Consider the following 24,671-nt stretch of genomic DNA (forward strand, 5'->3'; position numbering starts at 1 on the left):
TGTTGGAAATCTGACAGCTCTGGCCACCGCAGCGACATTCAGTTTAAAGTTCCAAACAACGACATCATCCCTACAGTGTCGGACGCGACAGGGTCAGAGATAAGCTGTTGTGTTTCAGCATGTACGTACAATTCGAAAAGGTACAGGACCATGGCCGCAAGGACAAACAGACTGAAGCTCAGCTTCTACCCCAGGGCCATCCAGGCCCTGAACACAGCAAAGACCTAGGTTCTGGACGGATTGATGGCAGCTGCTGGATTGAAAAAATCAGGTGTAGTGCTGAGGCACAAATGTGTACATTTCAAGCCTGCAAACTGCGACACTTTAAATGAATGTGCAATAACACTATGTGCAATATGACAACCCTAGTCGTTTTATCTGTACAGTATAGTATAGTGGATAGTGTACATAGCCTTTATTTATGTAAACCAGCTCCTTTCCCTTCTTTTTTTTTTTTTTTCTTTCCTAGCACCAGGGGAGCCACCCCTCCCAAATTTCATTGTTTGGTACCTGTACTATAGCAATGACAATAAAGACCATTCATTCATTCATTCATTCATTCAAAAGGCAGTCACCAGATACAGAAAGGTGAACATCGGTGAGTCCACTCTCTTAGAACAGCTCTGGCGTTAACAACATGTTTGAGTGTTGGGTAGGACACTCCATAGCTTTTGGAAATGAAATATATTTTTCGAAAGATCTCATTCCCTGATTGCTACTTACTAAACATTGTCATTACAACCATAAGGACGCTTTTAGAAAGCTTTATACAGACTGTACTGGACGTTTAAGAAAGCAGTGATTCTATAATACAAACCTGTTTAATGATAGCCATGCCTAAGATGACTCAACCATAATAAACATTTGAATTAATCAAAATAGATATGACAAACTGTTGCAATTTCAAGAATTGACAGCGATGAAAACTTTAGTCCAATGATGTTGGATTATGTGAGAATGTAAGAAATGAGACACGAAATGTCCCTCTGTTCAATTGCTTTAGGTAGGATGGCATGGCAGATGTGCAGGACTTTCACAAGCATGGCTCTAATCCTCTCGTTAAAATAAGGGTTGCTTGCATGAGATAGAGGGAGAGACTCATTGAGAGAGGGAGAGAAAGGGGATTAATAGTGCAGCTCTATAATGTCACAAATAACGATAGCATTGGATCTAGCCTACACCAAGAATATGGATGTGACATGGTGTGGATGTGACACACAGTAGAAATGGTGACTATTGAGAGAGCGAGATGTGTTATATGCTAATGATGTTCATTTTCACTAACTGTGTTACATTGTGGTTCTCCTATAGGCTACATTGCCTCACAGGAGATTAGGTCTGTATTTGTACACATGCTATGGGGATTAGCGATAGTATGGCCATATGGGGTATACTGTATTACCCGGAAGCATAAAGGTTATTATCATAGCACTGGTGAAACAAGATCCATATGACTCTTCAAGGATCCAGACACTTTGACACAAAATGTATCTCTGCAGGACGTCAAGTTTCAGAAGCAGCCATGCTAACTTTATGGCTTGCATTGATAATAATACAAAAATAATACTTTTTGGACAATGGAGATTGGACTATTAAATTGGACAATTAAATACCATCAATGTCTTGACATGCATCTGAATTACTACTTAAAGGGATTGTTCACATTTAAAAATCACATATTGGCTTCCTTACCCTGAAAGGAGTCTATGGAGAAGGACATACTTCATTCCAGACTTTGGTTATACTTATCTGGGCACTGTCAGTAAGTGCATTTTTAACCAAATGGTCTGTACTAGAATTTAATTTAAATTCAAGTTAAAATGTTATTTATTAGCAAAAATGTATTAGATGTCCCTATAATGCTTATAGGCCACTTAAAAATAAGTCCTTGCAATATCAAGGAGGACAGAAAACCACATTGGTTTGTTTTTTGTTTATGTAAATTGCTTGAGAAGAAAAAGAACATGTCAAATTTTGGCATGTTTCAACCATTCAAGACACACATACTGGACTTCTGCTCTGAAATACATAATTCAGCATTGATACAAAATTGCACATTTAATCCACAGTTTTTCAAAACTATGTGAATAGATGTTGGTTTATTTCTAGGGTGGGATCTTGTTATAATCAAGTCCATAAAACACATTTTCCAATGACTTGGCAAATGGCAAAATACTGTATAGAATATAATACATCATAGAGAATCTTGAACAAAATGTCCCACATACTCTGAACAACCATTCATTCACACACTGTACATCTCAGATCAAATTAAAAATAGGAAATTAAAAAAAAGAACTTCTCAAACAAAATCTCATGTTCAAGTACAATAATTTACAATTTGAAAACAAAAACAAACCAGCAAATTAGCAAAACGGAAAGTCCCTCATTTACATATTCTCATGTTTTTGATGCGTTTCATCAAAAGAACTTCTTTGCTGCTGCTTCTTGTTGACTTCTATAGGGAGAAGCAGAGGGGAAGCAATTACAATATGAAAGACAATAGAAATGCAGCTAAACAATATACTGTAACATCGATTCTCGATTACCAAAGAAAACAAAACCACTGGTACTTACTTGTACATGATGTAGGTAAAGAACAGGACTGACTGGATCACCACGAACACCACGAAGTGGACGGTAGACAGACAGGCAGGCATTGGAGGGGGTTCAGGACATTTCACCACCTTATCACCAGGGTTCTAAATTAGACATAAAACAGAAAGACTGTAAATATCAAAAGCAAACTGTGTTGGACTGATGAGATAGTTTGCGGTCTTTAAAAAAGTGATTAGTCGACTGCAAATGATTCAGAATGCTGCTGCACGTTGTGGCAACCCGCTCACCAGCGCCCCTAAGCCGGGGGTAAAGTACGACGAACAGCGCCCCGAGCCCCTAGGCAGGATAATTGATAGTTGCTACTACCCGCTCACACAGCTGACCCGCGTCACCACAGCGGCGAGCGTGGGCTCGTTAAGTGGACGCGGAACAGCTGTGCCAGCAGAGAGGAGACGGGGATAAAGAGACGTGCCGAGCACTCATCATGGCAGCATTTGCCAGTACGACGGCACGACGCTGAGAAGGGTGAGCACCGCTCTGCGGTAACGAACATTGAATGTGAAAGTGATACTAACGTGTCTGTGTGATAGACCGAGATGACCTGAGGGGAGAACCCCAGAACGAGAGCTCGAGTGACGAGCATACTACAGAATAGCCGGAGAGGACGACGTACGAGTACGACGGAGCCCCACCCCCGGTACTGAACGTACGGAGTCCAGCTACCTAGCTACTGAACTCCTGACAGTCCCAGAGGCCAGGACCAGGAGATATGGAGAGACAGCTTTCAGTATGCTGCCATACTATGGAACACCCTACCTGAGAGCCTGAGATTGTCCAAAACTCTGGAAACATTTAAGCGAAAAAACCTACTTATTCAATCTCGCCTTTTAAATGTCCATCTTAGTTGTTGCTTTAACTTCTTTGCTCTTTGTGAAGCGCATTGGTCACATTTTGTGAGAAATGCGCTACACAAATAACATTTGATTTGATTCATTTTGGGCCTAATCCTAACTTGATTCAGGCTGAAAGCTTCCATTGACCTGCAATATTTATGTGAAAGTCGAGAGTTAATCTGTTGAACCTCAAGTTACTGCCCAGTATGAAGATTTATTTGACAGGGCCTCACCTGGGCACTCTTCTGGATTAGGTGTTCGACGTTTCTCTTGACCACATGTAGATGTTCCTTGATGTCGTTAAAGTGCTGGACGGTCTCGTATGTCCCCATTCCCACTGCATTACCTTGGTTCTGCGTTGTACTGATTTGTTTCAGGGATTCATGAAACGAGTTTCTGGTAAGAAAAAAGAAGAGTCATACCTCATTGTTAAACACAGCTGATAGCCAGTGAAATACATAGGGTGAAAAACATAGGAGGTTTCTGTAATCTTATACATCTTACGCAAGAGAAAGGGTCATGAGAACACCCCCCTGAAACTGGGTGTGAGTCTGGAGCAGAAGACGGTTAGCACAGGTGACCCCAGACATACCTTTATATGACAGTGCCATATTTAAAAAGCCTTTATTCACTCAGAGTTATCAGAGGACACATTTCTTGCAGTGTGGGTTTGATTGAATTAAAAAAATATGATGACCCCTTCTGCACAAATATGAGAAATGCCTGAGGGAAACATATTGTAACAAGCAATTTACAATCTTAAATTCAATCTCTTAATTGTTGTTAACTATAAATATGCAATCTAGCAATGCAAAATCAGATAACTCAATGCTATTTATGAATCAGATCATAAGTATTAATAGAAAAAGTTTATCCATATCATTGAATGTATGAATATTTAGTTATCATTGACTGACAGGCAAAAACTATTCTAATTCTTTACTTGACTTACTACAATGAATACTGATAATTTATGGTACTTGGATGGGATAACATTGTCTTATTTGTAGTTCTAACCAGTTTACCCCATGTTTAGATTTCAGTATTGTCCAGTCCCAACTATCAAACAACAGAAATAACATTTCTGGAGCTTTGAGGGAAACAGAGTACATTTAGCTAACAAGTACCGTATGTCATATAAGCATGAGAATCAAACGAGACAACTCAGCACTTCTTGATATAACTGATACATTTGATCAGTAGAATGACTTTAACTCAAGAGGGACATGCACAAATTTGGTAAGGAAAGTAATGTATCCAAATTATCTTATCTTTTTAAAATTATCTTTTGCGGCATCTGCATTATTGTGTAATCTGTTAATTATTAAGAAAAATCTACCAGACGCTGAAGTCCCTGGTGTGCATTAAAAGAGCAGAAAAATACTTCTTATAAAGATGACATGTTTCTGATTAAGTTACATTTTCTTGTATGTATTATTACTAGCAGGAGGGGCACGTCTTTTCCCTTATTGTCTTAAATAAATGTAAGATGATTACAAAGAGACTTTGGATGAATGAAAGCAATTGGAGGGGAAAGCAATTGTGTGTCTTTTAATGCCATCTATGGAAATCAAGTAAATATGCTTGAAAGCAAATCACTTGATAATTCCATTATTGAGGGTGGGAAAAACTATTAGCAGTTTGATTTAGGGCACCACGCTTGGTTCCTTCCATGCTTAAGTATAACAAGGAGCTAGGAGATTATTGCACAGATTGAATACCCAAGTTGTTTAATAACAAGCTACATAACATTAACAGGGCTTAAAGTGGGGAAAAATCCTGTGCCTGAAACTTTTTCTTGGGGAGGGGGGTCACAGTTTGAGATATTGGGAGAGCGGGTACAGAAGACAGCTTCTTGTCTCAATGTTTAAATGCATTAATACTATTTTATAGTCAATACAAAATATATGTCTCAATGTTAAAATGCATTAATACTTTAAATGAATGTGCAACAATACTATGTGCAATATGACAACCCTTGTGTACATAAGGTTCAGATATAGGAAAAGTTAGGATATTTATAGCATAGAGTACAGCACAGTGTTTTATTGTATAGTATAGTAGTATAGTAGATAGTGTACATAGCCTTTATTTATGTAAACCAGCTCTTTTCCCTTTTTTATTTTACCCTTGGCCCTCGTGTTTTTAGTATTTTTCCAAGCACCAGGGGAGCCCCTCCTAAATTTCGTTGTATGGTACCTGTACTGTATTACAGTTTTTCTCAATTGCTAAAACACATTTCACAAAACTTTCCTCCAGTTTCCCAAAACTCTAAACACAACACACTTTTCTAAAGCTACATAAGCAAAACCACACCTTCTCTCTTCAAAACTCAAACCCTACCCCTAATCCTAACCTTACTGTAACCCTAGCACCTAACCCTAACCCTAGTTTTCCCACATGTATGATAGTCATGCATAAAAATAAATCTGCGCTCCCTGTCTAACGTTATATCTAACATTACATATTTTACATTACAGTAAGGCTGATTTTGCATGATAGTCATGCATTTTAGATATCTATTTCCCCCCTTTAAATGGCATATGATGTCCGAAATCTTACTAAAGTTCAGCCGCGAAGTTGTTGCACTGTTGTCCTATCGAGTTTTACGTAAATAAAGGTTTGAAAAATGTTACCGTATTCCCACATGTACCGTAACATGTACAATACTGTACTGTATCACAACTCAATGCAAACACTACAGAGGATCCATTACACACAACAATACTCACTGAAAACAATGTTCAGGGTGTGATGTTTTTTTATTTATTTATGGAACTATAGCACACACACACACACACACACCACAATCATTTGCAACAAGTGTCTTACATTTTGAGTCGTTATGTAACTTATGTTATGTTTAATGAATGAAGCCAGGTGTGTTCATTGTGTTAACATTTTGCTGACTGTGGCAAGCATTTTGCATCACATGAGCTTTAATTTGAGAATTTGACATTTTGAGCAGAGTTTTTTTGCAACTTGTGTTTTAGCAAGACAAAATGTGTTTAGATTTATGAGAAAAGGAGGATTGTGTTTTGTGAATTGTGTCTTCATGTGAAATGTGTTTATGGTTTTGGCAAATGGGAGCTATTTTTATTAAATGTGTTTAGAGAACTGGTCATTTGGTTTAGAGAATTGGCTTTTGTGTTTTAGCAATTGGGAAAAACTGTAATGACAATAAAGACCATTCATTCATTCATAATACTGTTTTATACTTAATAAAAAATAATAATAATTAGATGTCTTTAAAAGGCCAAACTGATTGCATCACTTATTAAGCCACTATCACTATAACAATACAGAATAAAATATATTCAGGGCTCTACAGTGCGACCATTTCACTCGCATTTGCGACTAAAAATACATCTGTGCGACTAGAGAAATAAATTCACGAGCACACGTGCAAGTACAGAATTTATTTAAAATTTTTTTTTTTTTTATTCTAAAAATAAATCTGCGCGAACCGTGTGGCCACATTTTAAGCCGTCAGCCAGCCCGCTACGACCACGGGAAGTCATGTTAAAAGTGAAGTTACTTCTGTTAAACTGGCGCTAAGCTAACATCGCTAATCGCTAACTCCCTTTTGGGCCTTAAAGAGACAAGCGCCCTTTTCTCATCTCAAGCTTCATTAGCTTCATTAGCTCACCACATCTACAGATTTGGTCCCACACACTCCAGATTTGAACCCAAGGTTACAACCAGGGTTAACTACCCAGGGTAGAAAGTAGAAAGCTCTCAGACCTTCAGAACCCATTGAAAGTAGTGGAGGTACTCCAGAAGTCCAAATGCATCTCTAATCCTAGGAAACCCTAGGAAGCAAGTTGCCTAATGGCATGAAAATGCAACATGTTGTACTTGAGTGTGGCAGAGAGGTGGGACCCCCGGGGATGGTGGTGTGCTAACAGCTAGCCGCCGCAGAGGCACCGTGCTGGGCTGGCCACCTCCACATGTCACCACCCCGGGCAGCATGGGGCTGGGGACTGGTCATCTGGATGTGGGGTAGTTTAATACCCCTAGATGTGGAGTTGTCTGGCCACCGTGTGTGACTGATGTAGCCTGACCCAGCAGCAGGGAGGTGGGCAGCATGGAGACAGACCTCTGCATGGCCTGGCTGGGCTGCTAGCTGACAGACCTAGCCCTAAAGCCTGGCTGGGCTGCTAGCTGCTAGCTGACAGGCATGACATGGATGAATGAATGAACATGCTGCTAACCAGGAGAACTTGACACAGCTAGTTACCATAATACAATGCCATCAACTCTGCGTCTAGTAGGGCTGTAGGCATGGGCCAATGTGTGATTTGGGTGCAAAAATGGCAAAATCACTAATAAAAATGTGTTATAATTACATTTTTCACTGTGCTCCTAAATTTCTTTGTGTGCCCCTAACATTTTTCATTTAGGAGCACATGTGCTCCTAGTGAAAAAGGTTAGCGTAGAGCCCTGTATACATGTCTTTAAAAGAACAAACTGATTACTTATTAAGCCACTATCACTTATATTCTCCTTCTTGGCACCACGTCCCATAAGGCTTCCCGTCACTACTCAGGGTTTTTCCTGGCTCAAAATGAGGCGGAGGTGGTACCAGTGGTGTTTGACATCGGGGGGGACCGATGAAGCAGGACTGTCTGGGGGTCCTTAAACGAGCATCAAACACTTAATTTCTTGCATTCTGGTGAATTGATATGCACCAATTTGTGCCCTTTCGCCATCAATTTATGGTGGAAATGTCATTATATATGTAAAGGAAAAAACAATATTCAGGCACCAGATGGCCATTCAAAATATAATGTAATATAATGCAATATAAGGCTCTCAGGCATTCTGTACTTTCAAATATGTATTCTCCTTGAGCAGTCAACATCAACTATCAGCTGTTTCGCTAGCAAACACGAAAGCTAAGTTATTTGTGAAACAGCGCCCCCGCCACCACGTCGGCGCAATGCCGCAATTGCAGTTTTTTTTTTTTTTTTTTTCTCCCGCGCCGGAAATCCGGCACTGTGCCGGAGTACTTTAAGCCCTGCATTAATTCTGACAATAATTAAATACTAAATTATATTTCTCTACTTTTGCCTCTATTTAATAAGAAGTACAGGTATACCAATAACAACTGCCAATAACCTTTGAAAAACTCTCAGGCAAAAAAGGAGAGCTAAAATGGTAGTTTAACATAGTTAATAAACATCATCTCTGTTGCAATAAGTACACTGCAGCATATTAATAAAAGACAAACTGGGGAAAACAAAGGTTTTAAAATGTGATCACACTGTATTTACCAATACCAAAGAGTCTGTGATTTGTTCTCTAATCTTTTCACAATTGTTTCGCCATACGTTATCAGAATGTTATTGTTGACGGAAAACATAGCAATTGACTTAACATGTTGACAAAGAATATACATTCTTACGTTTAATCAGAGGCTAAAGACACATCATACATACTCTGTATTATCTATAGATATTGTGTAACCCCAGAGACTGTCAAAATATCCAGGTAGTCAAACTTGTTAAATTACCATGCAGAAGATACATTTGGATATGTACTGTAAACATTAATTTGGATATGTAAGCCTAATCAAACATATGTTCTGTAGATATGTATAAATTCATCAATTATACATTTAACATTATTTTATATTACCGGTACATTTCCGATTTATACAACGTTGTTTTAATGTTTTATTTTATTTATAAATGTATTTGATTCATGATATCTATGAAAAATAAAATAACACCCCCCTCACAGTCTTAAAGACAAATGTAAGCAGACAAAAAAAACACTGAACAGCCCTGCAAATACTCTCATATTCTCATGCACTCAGCGCAGCAAGAGTAAGCAAACAAGAGCTAAATACAAATATGGTTGAGGGGGTGAGCTCCAGGATGAGCTCCAGGGGGTTAAGGTGCCGATTTCTTTGGGGAGATGGAGAGGAGGAGGCTCAAGGTATCATACTGAATGGGGGGGGGGGGGGGGGGGGGATTTCAGATGAGGCAGCTAGGTAATTTGTCCGGACGATCAGGTCTTACAAGTGACAAACAAACAACATGTTTTATGACTTACCTCAACTCGTTCAGGTTTCTGAGCACCTCCTGTTGTGTCGCGACGACTGCGCTCATCTCTTGACTTGGAGGCTGCTGTGGAATAACAACACATGCCCTAGGCTTCATTCACGTGAACAAACAGTATTGCAACACGCGGAGGTCTGCAACTGTTCACAATGGATGAAACCGCCTTCTCTTTGGTACTACATAAAGAGCCAGACAGAGTACGAGCTCCTGGAACTCACAGGGCAGGAGAGGCGAGCAAGAGTGGAGAGAATATGTGTCTGTGCACATGTAAGCCTGTGTGTGTTTGTGTGTGTGTGTGTGTGTGTGTGTGTGTGTGTGTGTGTGTGTGTGCGCGCGTGCGTTAGGACCTACCTGTCCTTGCTCTGGACGTTTGGCGATCTCGTCCGTGATCACTGAGACGTAGCGTTGCTGTTCGTCAAGGATCATGGCGAGCTGGCGGTGGAGCTGCTTGATCTCCATGTGGATCCGGTTCTGCCCCTCAAACACCTGGCGAATCTCTCGGTCATTCACACTCTCGTACATGTCTTCGACTACACAAAACATACATCAAAAAATACACTCTCGTCAATATTTAAAGTATATACTAGACATGGCAGCATAGTTCCCACATATGGAATCATGGCCTCATAACAACATTTAAAATTGAGTAACTACTACTTTAGACTGGCTTTGATTTGTATCTTTTCAGATATGTGTAAGTCATTTCAATCCATTCAATGATAACTAAACATCATTATCAAAATATAGTAAAAGCAGAGGGGTATTGAGCATATTTGTCCGTGAAACTAACTGGGTTGTCCTTGGACATCTGGATGCTCTTTCTGAAACTCCTCTTTCTTTTTGTCCAAATCTTGCTGAAAGTTCTCAAATTCCTCCTGGTACTTGTCCTTCTCCTCCTTGGGAATCTCGGCCTCAGGTGGGGGCTTCAATGGGGGAAACAAAACAACTACTCTGAACACAGGAGAGGCCCCTTACACCACACTTTCAAATACATCTATTGAGAAATGCCCATGCAATATTAGTCAGATGTTCTTCCAATTAAATAGTACTGGCGAGTGGTATTAGGAAATGTAGTTACCGGTTCTTGGCCGGGTGCTGTTAGCCTGAACAACAAGAATGACAGAACATCATGGTCATCTGAAACAAAAAAATAAGTTACACTGAGCAAATTCGAGAAAGTATTTTTCAGCCCTTACTTTTAGACACAATCCTTAAAAAATTATAGTATGAATAAAGATTGTGTTATAATCAAAATAATCGGAAAGCATTTAAGTTAGTAAGTTATATATATATATCTGTAGCAATTCAAGAAATATTTTATGAACAGAAAAAAGTTAATACCTTATTAGTTTAAATGACTGAGATTAATCAGGGTTCTTTAACCTCAGTATAAGTGAGGGTACAACCTCTCCACATTGTAATACAGCTAAGCACCAGTAAAGAGAATAGAAGGGGTAGCTATGGATGTTTAAGAGGATTCTGGACACATGGGATACATGATCATTACCTGCTAAACCCCCAGTAGCAGCTGAAACGCCAAAATATCCTTCCATTGGAATGATCATGTTGTCCACCTTGGTACAGAACTCATAGTCGTCCCTGTCCGGAGTGAATCCATTGTTGATCAGTACCTGAGAGAAGACACACCGCATCAATGGCAAAACATATCTTTAACTCATTAAGTGCCAGGGGTGACTTCATTCAACAAAAATGCATAAATGTTGATGCTTCATTTTGTAGCCAAAATCCAAAAATCTCAAGTATTGTTTCTAGATAAAAACAAACACATAAAACCGTTGGCACTCTACGGCCCAATCCCATTTCTAATTTTTACCCCTACCCCTCGTTTTGAGTGCCACCCGCTTTTCGTCTTGCCCCTCTGAACAGAGTTACAAGAAGCAGTGGTTGAAATCTTCGCCTATGAAATGGGAGAACCCTTCAAGACCCTGATACGTCATCAGTAGTATCATAAAAAAAACGCTCGCGACTCGTTCACAACTTAAGTTTGCAACTTAACTCTATCAATCGATCGAACAAGTCATCAAATTAAAAAAGAACAATGCTTCATTATCAGGCCAGTTCATGCCAGAATAGCGGTGCTCTGTAGACTAGCAACCCGTGCACCTACCCTGCCAGTCTGCACTGATATTAGAGGAGCGGTAAGTGCAACAATTTCGCAGCCAGAAGTTACATTTTGGGCGTCATATGCCATCAAAGGGGGGAAAAGCGACATGGAAATGTCAAAATGCGGGACTGTTATGCATAAATTAGCCGTAAAACATTGTTGTAATGTTAGCTAGCTAGCTAGAGTAGCGATACTAGCGTTTTCTTTTGTGCGTTCCGCCACTATCTTGCCGATGAGGCATTCTGGGAAATTTCAACACTCGTTTTTAACCCTTGGTTTGGAGTGTGCATCTGAAAAATCTTTGTTATTATTATTTCCACTCAATATTGCCTGTATGTGTGTTGAGGTGTTTTTGATGCATGGTCATACCTACCGTTAATGTCTTCATGTAGTAAGTTATTTTAACTTTAACAGGGTATGGTTTATTACGGAAGTCTCGTAAGCATGTTCCCAGGGCTTGAGTGGAGCCATCACTACAGAAAGAACACTGTTTTCAGACACAACAACACATATAGTACTACGCCACACAATATTATTGGAAGACTGAAAATTCATGGTCTGGACGTTTCAGGTTTGAGAAATGATGGAAAACATTTCAAAACACAAAGCAATAGCAATTTCCCTGTGTTGTTGAAAACACCTCAGTGATATCTGGTGGTTACATACAAAACAGTGTGAAGTATAAGACATACTCAACTGGCACAGAGCTTTCACTGGCCCAGGAGATTAGAAGAGATTATTTTCTCCAACCGCCAAATAATAATATTTTCTAATCTTCTATAAATTGTTCCAATTTGAGTTGTCTAGAGTGACATCACAGCAAGGTAAGGACATGTTTACTTACTTTTGGTGGTCATAAGCAAGTTTCCCATTGTTTCCCACCACAAGGACAGCAGGGTTATTTTTCTAAACAAAGGAAATGACAAAAGAAAACAAGTAAATCCTAATCCATCTAATCAGTAATGGGAAGTTAACATGTGTCTCTCTTATTCAATCTGGCAAAGAACAGATCAGTCTATCAATCATTCTACCTGAAAGCAACAAATAGTGTTGTTCCGATACCATTTTTTGATCCCGATACCGATACCTGACCGTGCAGTACTTGCCGATACCGAGTACCGATCCGATACCACGGCGTTTGAAAAAACAAAACAAAAAAACATGTTTTTTGAGCCGCATACTCACCTCGATGTAAAATTATTGCTAACACTTAGTCTGGCATCGGGTGTTTGGTATCGTGAAAAGTATCAACAAAAATCTATTAACCAACTCAATCAAGGTACCATTTGGTTCTGTAACTAATCATAACAGCAGGGCCGGCCTGTGGGACTGGGGAGTGAAGGCGGTGTCGCCCATCAAAAGAAGAATGTGGCCAGGTACTAATATATGTGAAGGCACACGATTTGTCAAAGTGCAGTTCAATGAATTTGTGAAATCACTTCCATATTCGACTAGGTTTGACACGGAGACTGGCCCGGACTTCTTCCGAGTTATTCCATCCGGGTAGTTTTGAAGCCTGACAAGCAAAGAATGCTGCTAGGGTTTAAACCTTCTAGTCGGAGACTCCTAGCAAAGTTTCTAGCTAAACGCAAGTAGACTTAAAAGTTCTAGACACTGGTTTTTATAACTTTGACAGTCCGGTGTGTGCTTCATGAAACGGGGTTGGTTTTTTAGCTACCATGCATTGGCCAACAGAATTAGTTACCCTGGTGAAAAGTGGGCAAACGTGGCACCATTGTTGAAATCAAAAGTCAAGAACGATAGCTAGTTATTAGTTACGCGTATAACATTACATAGCTCTTCATCCCCAGCAGTGCCTGTCGCTTTGCATGTTCTGTTCATTGAACAGTAGCAGCAACTCAACCACACACTGTCTGTATGAGTAACGCCGGTAAAACAAAACGTACCTTTCTCTGCCACATAATCCTTAGGGGCCATGCTTGCCGATCACAGGTGATGATATACTTGTTAACGGGACTTGTAAAATCCTATTTACTTTGCTCAACTTTAAAAATTGAATGTTTCTCGTGTCTTCACACCGTCACAGTCACCGGAGACAATTCATTCACCGAGTTGCGGGACGCTGTGGGTGCGTTCGTAAATTCGCTCTGGAAATCTGATCACCACTCAAGGAATGCCTCTTGTCCAATCAAATTGCTTGGTCCCTTTATGACGTTGATACCACTGTGCGCTCCAGCGTTCTAAGAGCGAATTACGAATGCAGCCTGTGCAAAACGCGCATCACAAGTTTGGTATCGGGTGTTATTTGTTAGTACTCGCCGATACCGATACCAGCATTTTTGTGCGTATCGGTGGCCATGCCGATACTAGTATCGGTATCGGAACAACACTAGCAACAAACAAAGGTTTGAGGTGTTTTGATATCCACTTGCAATGTTGTATTGTTAATCTATAAATCCTGTCTTTTCCACAGTACTTGATAGTCAACAAACACTGTTTATTTCATTACAATAAACCATAACTTAACCTATATTTACAGCATAGAAACAAATGTGTTTATTTCTTCTTTCTTTTGTTTAGCTTTATCTATGATGACAAACTGTAAACAATCGATTTGACCACCGACCTTCCCATCATTGTCAAAGGAGTCGAAGAAAATGCCAATTCCATTCCAGCTGTCAGCAGCTCCATAGACTGGGCCATCCAGACCTTGTGCAGAAGTGAACCATATGGCCTGTAACACAGAGTAATGGGCGGAATGGAGAAAAACAGAGATGTATAAAATATGAAGAGCATGGATGTCATACTACATTTACCACCAGTAGGACAGCTACTGTGATCGCACCCATACACTCCATTCTTATTCTATTGCAATAGGCAGCCGTTTTTCCGGACACAGATACATTTTTTGTCCTGAACTTAAAACAAACGTTCAATGCTCCAATGAAAATGGACAATAGTCTAGGCTTAACATAGGTCCTGAAAACCAAATGTACATTTGGCCTTAGCTTTTAGGCTCTGCCCTTTAGTTTGAGGTGCCCCCTACCCGAAGGCACACACACAGCTCGCCTACCACATACAAACAATAGGCTATGTGCATGTGACGCAAAGCGACGAAGCACACTGAATTTTGAACCACATTAATCAAGTTATTTTAGTTGATCAATGATCTGGTTAGCAGCAGCAAAGCGTCAGCTGCTGCAGAGCTGTAAGCTGATACAGGCCTTAGGCCTAACTCTTAACTCCAATTTTCCTGCCTGATCGAGCATCGCTACACTGAGAATGGATTAATGAAATCAATCAAATTATATTTCTATAGCAAGTTTCATACCAGCAGCTGCTCAATGAAAACATAGCAATCAACATAGCAAACCGAATAAGACAACAGAATAAGAGACAACAGAAATAAAGAATTAAAAGATGACACGTAACCTACAAGCACACAGCACAACTACCCCAAACACACACATAAGGCACACATACCATTATTCACAACATACAATATAAATACACACAGTGGATGGAACAGAAGCTGTAGAACAAAGGTTGCCTTCCTCCTTACCAGGCCATCAGCTCCCATTCGCCCTCGACCAGAAACGCGGAAGGTCACCTCGGCCTCCCAGTTGTCAAAGGTGACAGTGTTCTTGGTCCACACCGAGCCCTTCTGACTCCGGAGGGAGGGAGTGATGCGCACCTGGTCTGCACTGGGGATGGCATCTGGAACAGGAATGTGGTGGTGGTGGTCAGCAGGGTTGGAACTCAATTCCACACCAAACTGAGGAGACATTGTCATTGACGACCAGAAACTTTTCACTGTAACTTGTCATTTCAAGAAATGTCCTGACCGTAGGACCATTACCCATAGTTACTAGCCTATGTTATGTTATGTTAATCAGGGATAATGACACTTGTCCATAAGCACTGTGCTCTATGGGAAGTGATACAACAATATATCTTACAGTTTTCTTGTAAAAATGTAAAAATACATACTATCATGATGAAGTAGGCTATGGCAAGCTGAGATCACTTAACTGTTCTGCAGCCTGTAGAATCTCTTGTGGAGGCCTAGGTTTAAGAGGTAGGCTAGGCCCATCACAATCTGTGATTAAAATGTCATGATAGCACAATCATGTGGAACCATGACAGGCTGCATTTCTGATAAGAAACAATTGACTCCAAAAACCAGGGACACTAACCGTCACACTAACCTTTGTACTGCCCCCTTGCAATTGCAACTGATTTGATAAGCCTTGCAAAACCATGGTAGAGAGGAACACATCCCTTTCCAACAGGCAGGGAATGGTAATGGAACGATCAACAAAGCTATGAGTACTTCTAGGCTACTCTCTGTCTTGGGGATAACTTTATCCCAGGCCCTCAGCATTGTTGGAAGGAAACCCCTGATATACGTGTCAACTAAAATACACATTGTAACAATGTCAGAGTGTGTTAGTAGTACATTTGGACAGGGGGGCAATGTAGCCAGCTGGTGAGCATTGTGGCAGCATGTCCTTTTCACTGTGAAGGCTGTTCCTCTCTTTCTTGATGTCAGCATGTTGCATGATGCTACTAGGCAGCCAGACAGATTATACAACTGTGATGCAGTTTGTTCCATTGTCAATGATGTCCTGTCTAGGCTATTTAGTTATCTTAGCTATTGTATGGACTTAAGTCCTAGTCCACAGGCTACTACTCGTGTGACGCGTGTCCCTTTATACAGCAGCTATTAGCTACTTCTTGGCCCTGGCCAATATAAACAGCAACAACCGGCAAAGATATGTACAGCTAGTTTGAAACACAGCTATGACAGCCATAGCCCATAGCCACCCAACTGCAAACTTACTTCCAGAGTGAACCCAGAAAGGAATACTGCCGTCCGCTTGGGACAGGTGCGGTCCTTTGAAACTGTACTTGTATTCAAAACGCCGGAGAGGGGGGTCTCCTGCAGTCGAGGCGCCCGAGACGATATTAGCAGAACAGTGATGAAATGTTAAAGTTAATATTAATAAACAAGCAGCATCAGCAGCCAGGCGCTTTCCTATGGACACCGCCATCTTTTTCGGTACCACTGCTTGCTGACGTAGCGTTGAATCAGGGTGTATGACGGGATTGCCTGTAGGGCCAACTGGGCGCTTTCTGATTGGTCGAATCTTTGTGATACAGCTGGCTGGGTTGTTTGAGGATGTGGACTTCTGGCACTTGTCTTGTCAGCATGCCACAAAACTTTGGCCTTTGGCTATGAATACATCTGCTTTTTATAAGACATACTTAATTTAGCTACATCCATCCCCTGTCATTCACAAGTAGACATGTCATTATGGAATTAGTTGAAACCTTTGTGTTCAACACGTAGGCTATTTCATCTGCTTTGTTCCAGCTGTGATTGCATCATATGACAGAGAACTGAGGTGGTGTTCATTGTTTGGTTCAGCTTGTAGGCCTACTTATTGAGGCATGAAGGCATGAAATATGAATGAGATGTTATGTTAACAACCATAACAGTCTAATGATCAATATTTACATACATATTATGTAAATGTATATACATTACCTAATACCTTTGCCTATCACTTTGGTCAACATCTAGGCCTAGCTTGCTTTTGTGAACCTGTAATGCAAACGTTGAATATTCTGCTTTCTCTTGGAGTAAGAGGGAGGCTGGTGTCGCCTACTGTATTCTCCTCACTCTCCACTGGCTGTTGCTCTGTCAACAAAGACCCCTCTGCGCGTCTGATTAGCTACCTCTTTATTCTGAATGTTACCCTATAATTACTATCCAGAGGTGCTCTGTAAGAAATCATGAGATAGGTTTAATGTCCTATGGTGTGGAGGTGTCATTCACTTTCCTTGCTCCTGGAGGTTGTGACAATGGGAGCGGTTCTGCTGAACGACCTCACCACTGGAGAGCAGGTCATCGTGCCACTAATCTAGGAAAGCTGTGTATTCTGGCTATCAAGGCTATTAGGAACATCGGGGATTTATTGTTTTACTGCCCCTTTCTGTCATTGTCTTTTTAAACTATTAAATATGCTTATATATATTGTTGTTTATTACTTAAAAAAAATATATATATATATTGTTGTTTTATGTCCTATGCACCAACCAATATGCGAATATAGTTGGCAATAAAAATAATTCAGATTCTGATTCTAATTCTGAAGGTTTTTACAGCTTTTTCATAGTGTTGAGTGTGGTGTTTCTCTGATCACAGACTGATATTCTAGGATAATGTGTGTTGTGATACTTTTCCTATCCTCCTATTCCTATTTTATAAGTGTTTATAATATCTACCTACTATATCTATATGTTTTATATGAAATTCCCCACGTGTCCCTCAGTGGAAGTGCAGTTCTATATGACTACAATGGCTGCTACGCAGTTAAGATGATCACGCTAGGTACAGTGTTAGTTGTTGTAACTGTTGCCTAATTTGGCCAAACCTGTACTTGGGGGACACTTCATGTGAGCATGATATTCTTCAAAATGACCTGGGAGTCTTGTTTGTCGATGTCATCAGCTTGGGGGAAAGTAGAGTGTTGTAATTGAGGTCCCTCTCCTTTGTGTTGAGTTTCATTAGGAAGTTAATTCTCTCTCAGTGGAGGAAATGTGTCATTTTCATGACAATGGAGATGCAAATACTGCCTTTGGATGTAGACAATGAGACCCGTAGGACACTAATGGATCACTTAGACTGTGAATGCCATTACACATTAGTCAGCACAAATATTTGGCCAGCCAATTACACCAGGGTCTCTTGGGAAAGGGTACCATGTTGTGCTTTAGTGATGGGTAGATAGATACGGTATACAACAGAATATCTTCTGCATTGTCAATACTGCTGAGCAAGTTAGATGGATCACTTTTACATTAGAAGCACTAATAAGCTACGCAGTTATTGTAACTCCTTCAAGTATGGTGTACCAAATTCTTCATCTGACAGTCAACTAATCAATTTGACACATCAATGTCAGAGATAGACTTTCTGCCATTCATCCCTGCCTGTCATGACCAGCACCGTGCTAACATCTCACCGCTAGCGTTTGCACTGGGCTAACGCCTCATCTACCTTCATACATGGTGTGGTACATATGTGCGGATAGAAGTTTGTGTCTTGGAGTTTGTCCTTGCAGATGGGGCAGAGATACCTTAAAACCACAGGGGATTAGAGAGAGTCCGAGTGGCTTCTCACCTCACAGTGTGACACCAGGGCCTAGCTCAATGAGGCTGTCGCATGGAGTTTATTCATGGTCCAGCAGCAGAAGGCTAACCATTAGCACAAGAACACAAGGACAAACAAGCTCAGCTCACAGAGCAGCAGGGAAAGGAAATGCTAGGTTCCATAACCTGCAGTGAGGATTTAGCAATGATAAGATGCATTTTCAGTGTGCCTAATAACTATTGTATAATCTTAAGTTAAATCCAAAATAACACCTGACCTTTCCTGGCCTGCAGCCAGCCACTCTTAGACTTTGAGTAAGTGTCCGAGTGGTCAGCTAAGGAGTGGCCCTTTGGGGGACACTCTGGATTGGTCAAGACTGATATAGTATAATGGCAGTTATGGAGTGATTGTTGTGAGTAATAATCTACAGGTGTCCGTCTATTTTCTGTGCATCCACTAGTTTTTGGTGCTTTAAGGATCCTTTGGTCATAATTGTTGTGACTATTTGCCTGTATGGATTTATGAGCCCAGATCTGACGTCATTCATCTGATATCAGAAACGCATCTTATCAAGCAACTACAACGACAGCTAACTGGCTTTAGGCCTACGTCATGATTGCTTGCTGCGATTAGCCTTATCCCTAACCCTATGAAACAAATTCCATACCATGTCTTGTGTATTGGGTGTTTAATGAAGGTATACATGCTTAACAGAAAATAATAGTTTCATATTTTGTGTTATATATATCTTATGTGTACTCAAATGATCAGACGAGTCGGTGCTAATTGGTGCTATTTTTCACATGCTTTAGTGCTATATATTAGTTGGACAAAGTGTGCACACACATATTCCATCTGAACAATGTGGTGCACCTAAGGCCAAAGGGTGTGTGCTATTCTGTGGGGGGACTAAAACATTTACCTCAAAGTGGTTCAACACAGTTCGGTGTGCCTCAGTGAAGAGTGGGCACTCATTGTGCGCGGAGACTAAAGCGCATTCATTTGAGGAGCAGTCTCTCTCTCATTATTTATAGACACACTGAACGAAGGGCCCCAACAATATAGAACAGATTCCTTTTATGCCGACAAGTGCTCAACATTTCGACGACCACCCTGTCCCCCTTTTCAGATACCTGCACGTCAGTGAAAGATGGGAGAAACAAAGGATATCCTCAACTTTCCTTTTCTCCCTTCTGTGAAAAAAGGCCCATTTTAAAGCCTTTATTTGTGCAAAGCCTCTCATTAACTCTGCTCATGCTGTCTTCCTCAGCTTGCCATTGCTTAAGTACTGCGTTTTGTAAAAAAGCTACCAATTAGTCCCTCATCAGCTCCAATTAGAGGAGACAAAGCCTGAGTAAAGATAACTCGATGAGAGGGGGCCGGCACAACATAGTGTAATCACTTAAGAACCACTAGCCATTCAGCATGACTCGCTGCAGCGGCCCATTCACCTCCCAGCTCCTTACCGGACCTTTTCTCAGGACCAAGTTTTGTTGTGCTGGGAAGACTGGCCCCCCAGGAGTCCCAGAAGGGGACCTATTCAGCCCTTTACCTGTTTACAGCACATAATACACTCAGGCCCTGACAATCCCTCATTGTCCCCACAAAACTTAGGCCTCAACAAGAGCGAGCTTTCAGCAGTTTGTCTGAGGGGAGAGAATATGTTAAAGGGGTGCCTTTCGCCTCATTAGAATTGAATTTGCACTGTCCTGTAATTATGTTGGAGGGCAACAATGTATTATTTTTTTCTCTGTCAATGCAGGTTTTTTGGGGCAGTTAATTTGGTGTCTGCACTACATTTCTTAAACGCATTAATTAGTGCGCAGTGCAACCCTAATTTCCTCCCCGGCACGTCCCTCTGTTTGCTCCCCGTGTTCCAAACAAGGTTGGACGGGCCACGCTAATAAAATTACCTCATTAATGTCTTTATTCCAGCACAGAAACTCATTCACTCTCTGCCATTAAGTATTAATTGAATGCTGTGGAGGAAGGGGAGGGGTGGGGCAGTTCTAAATAATGACAGAAACAGGCAGCGAGATATAATTAGGAACAAGGGGCACTTCAGCAAATATTTGAAATCTTTTATCTTGGGCCTCTTGTGCACTGTCTATTAATTACTTCCAGATGGGATTTGGTCGAAATATATTGCCAACTCCCCCCCCCCCCCCCACCACCACCCCTCATAAGCTTGTTAAAAGGATGTCCGCGGCTCCTTTTATTTCGGTCCCCCTTTAATCAATGCAAATTATGACATTAAAAAAATGGCCTCTTTGTGGGACAAAGTGAACAACATGTAAACAATGATGTAGTGTTACAGGAATTTGCCTCGACCAGAGCTGTAGCATTGATTTGATGACTTGCGATATATATCAAAGTGAAGTTCAAAACAATGTGCCACCGACCTCTGTGAGTGCACACTACCAACAATCCATATGACATACTACAGTGCCTAGCCATGTTCAGTTTTTTATTAGCAAACTTCTTTAGCAGAAAGAATGTTATTTGAATAGCTGGATTTATGCATTGTCATCAGGCCTACATGTATAGATTGGAGATCTTCACCCCAAGGTCCTTGCATCTAACTTCACACATGAACACACACATGAACACACACACACACACACACAGACACACACACACACACACACACACACACACACACACACACACACACACACACACACATGTGCAGACATACACACGCACCAATCAAATGCATGGAATGGAATGAGGAATGGCATCATGTTTGATACCATTCCTCATGTCATTGCATGCATTACAATGAGCTCGTCCTCCGATTTCTGCCTCCACCGGCCTCCCCGTAGCCTCCATACTGTAGGGAAGGAATGGAGAGGAACCCTCCTGTCTGACTACCTGTCAGTTACTATAATCTGCCTGAGCTTTTTTAATGACTCTGGTCTTACAGGTGGACCTTAGAAATGAGAAGGTCACTAAGCATCATCTCTGCCGTCATAACATAGATGGTAGATAATGGCCTGTGCGTTATTAGCACTTATAAAAGGATTTCATCCTCTTTGCTGCTTCATTTAACCTCTATAATGGACTGAGGCATGGGTGAGGGGGTTGCCTGGTGAGGGTAGACGACCATAACAAGTGTTGAGTTCTCCCAATTACAGAGCTGCATTGTCTATGACGGGGGAGGCTGGAGGAGGTAGAAATTAGAGGACGGGCTCATTGAATGCATGGAATGGAATGAGGAATGGTATCAAACACATATCCTCCTCCGATTTCTACCTCCACCAGTCTCCCCTGGCCTATGGCTGCCCTAAGCCCTAAGCCTGAGCCTGTAAGGCATCCGTCTTGGATGCCAAGGGATGGCTCTACATATACAGTACATAGGCATACCGTGACCGTAACATTGCGTGGTATGGGTAGGGCCCTGAATTTTACCCTAGTCAAGTCATGTGGTCAGGAAGAACTTAGGGCCAAGGACAAGCTTGGCTTATGTTAACCAGGCTCTGTGTAAACACGTAATTACTAACCATCATGTTGAAAATGTTCACTGAGACGTATTTAGACTTGACTGACGTGTTGCAGCTTCATGTCAAGAGGGTCTCTGAGTCTGGATAAACACTGCCATCTTGTGGAAATACTGTGAGTACATGACTCATTTGTGAATGTGTCGGTCAGGCTAACGTGCTGTAATACCTGTGATGATAATGATAATGATAATGATAATGATGATGATAGGGAGAATTGCAATTTTCAGAGCTGAAAGATGATGACTGGCTCCACTGGGGCCTCCCAAAAGAGGAGTGAGACCAGCCCTCAGCAAATGATCACACCAGCAGTTATCACTTACTGAACATAAAAAAAACAACCCCAAAACTAAAATAGCATAATGGAACAATGACATCTAGTGGTCTGAAAGTAATATGTCAGACAGACGTCCTGACCAGCTGGATCCTGTTTAGTCTTGCTGTGTCCAACCTTCTCTTGAAGTATGCACTTGTGCACTCCCCACATGGATTCAGACAGGAATGGATTAGTTTAAGAGCACATACTTAAACCAATCCTATGCATCATAATCCACATGGGGAAGTGCATACTTCAGGAGAAGGGTGGAGAAAGAGGACAGATCATATCTGTGCATATTACTCAGACATGTCTCCTCAGATACTGTAGATGGCTAGGTAGATGAAGACTGGGATTTAGTATGTGCATCACCAAATACATTGGAATACTCTAAACCCAAAAACATTATTACCTAATATTGACCAATACAGGTCCAAAATGTTTATTCCATTCCTAAGAAGAAAATACGCATAATTCTGTTTTTATCAAAAAAGTTTTGATATGATTGATATTGATATTATTACGGTATTATTGTACTGCAAATAAAGAGAATGTTTCATACTACAGCAGAATTTAGTAAAATAACGTTAAAATACACCACATTGTACAATTCTGATGGAACAAGATATTGTGTGTGGAATAATATTTAGATGGTCGTTTTTTCATATGTGTTTGCGGTTGGCAGCCAGATATTGTTGGCAGCTTCAGAGGGTTTTTCTCTCTTAATGGCCCATTAATATCAAATCCCAGCGGACTAAGTATAATCTTAGCATGAAATACCCAAAATGGCAGAATCAGCCGAAAAAAGCCAGCTACTGCTGAACAGGCCTTTTCTTTTAAGTAGGATTAAGATAGATCCATCCATGTGTTAAGAAAGATCAAGCTTTTCCAACCTCTGTCTACCAAGGTTGAGAGATTAGGACAGTGAGTTAGTTAGATGGTAACTAATGGCATGGTCTTCATTATGGTGAACTTCCTCCTACTAATGGACACACAGTATACACTAATGTCCTGTCACATGCTTGGAATGCTGTTATGACTGATGGAGTGCTTGCGAAACCACAATCATGTGACAATGATTTTAGATGGTACAGTATTAGAAAGCAGTTTGCGTCGTTTGGTATAGTGTCATAATGGTTCATTAGGATTAATTATGGTTTATTTTGAAATGGGTACGGCTTCACAATAAGAATACTGTATTAGAATTTACAGATGTAAACTCGCTCTCTAACTCTCACAAGCTGATTGATTATTAATGTGTTATATTCATTCATGTTTACAGTCTCTGTCAGCTTAATTGCTAAATAAATACATGAGTACATCAATGAACATGAACCACAGCACTGTCAATAGTCATTAACCAACGCCTTATTAAAGACAATTAAATGACACTAGTACCATGAGGTTGAATGCCTGTTTAGAGTCTGCTGTTGCTGACAATCATATCAACACACTGAACCACTATCGACAGATGTGAAATAATCTGCCGACTTGGAGCTTGTCTTTGATCCATTCCCACACAGAACTATCTGGCAAAAGAAAGTGGATGACTCTCCAATGGAAAATAGCATGAGCATACTATTGTTGTGATCATCAACCCCCCATGGGACGACCTCCACCTCTGCTCTCTCCTGCAGACTGGAGTTCCAGAGGGAGGGAGAGAAAACTACCCTGAGAGAGAGAGAGAGAAAGGGAGAGGGGGAGAGAGAGAGATGAGGAGAAGAGGCTGCTGAGCTCAGAAGGTTATCCTCAGTCCACCCTGTCTTCACTTCAAAGCCCGGCCGTTCTCATGCTGCGTCCAGTCATGACATCACAGACTCTGTGAGAAAACTTTACACGGCTCTTTATATTATTAACACTTTATTTTCCAGTTTCTTTACATGTCAGATGTGTGTTTTTTTTCTTCTTCTTTTTTTAATATTCCCTATTTAAAGACATTGATGCACGATCTGCTCAACGTATTGTGACAACACTATATTGCTTTATTTCTTTGTGTGAGTGAGAGGCACTCCTGATCGCCCTTCTGGTGAACTGTTCTTTCATGCGCCGTTTGTCCTTATGGAGTCTTGGCCTTGGAAGAGGGTTGCACA

General features: G+C 40.9%; 1 protein-coding gene across 1 annotated transcript; it reads right to left on the reverse strand.

Moving 5' to 3' along the window:
• Window positions 1–1,905: 1,905 nt before the first annotated feature.
• Window positions 1,906–16,671, reverse strand: lman1 (lectin, mannose-binding, 1). Its single transcript, XM_080530242.1, has 13 exons — window positions 16,450–16,671; window positions 15,169–15,323; window positions 14,233–14,340; window positions 12,490–12,551; window positions 12,019–12,118; window positions 11,028–11,151; window positions 10,599–10,657; window positions 10,311–10,443; window positions 9,872–10,050; window positions 9,513–9,586; window positions 3,686–3,848; window positions 2,578–2,702; window positions 1,906–2,458 (listed from the first exon to the last, which is right to left on the reverse strand). The coding sequence occupies exons 1-13, from the start codon at window positions 16,658–16,660 to the stop codon at window positions 2,422–2,424; spliced, it is 1,530 nt and encodes a 509-aa protein (XP_080386368.1). The 5' UTR covers window positions 16,661–16,671; the 3' UTR covers window positions 1,906–2,421.
• Window positions 16,672–24,671: the final 8,000 nt, after the last annotated feature.

The sequence above is a fragment of the Nansenia antarctica genome, assembly GCF_963989245.1.
Source record: "Nansenia antarctica genome assembly, chromosome: 4".
Classification (NCBI taxonomy): Eukaryota; Metazoa; Chordata; class Actinopteri; order Argentiniformes; family Microstomatidae; genus Nansenia; species Nansenia antarctica.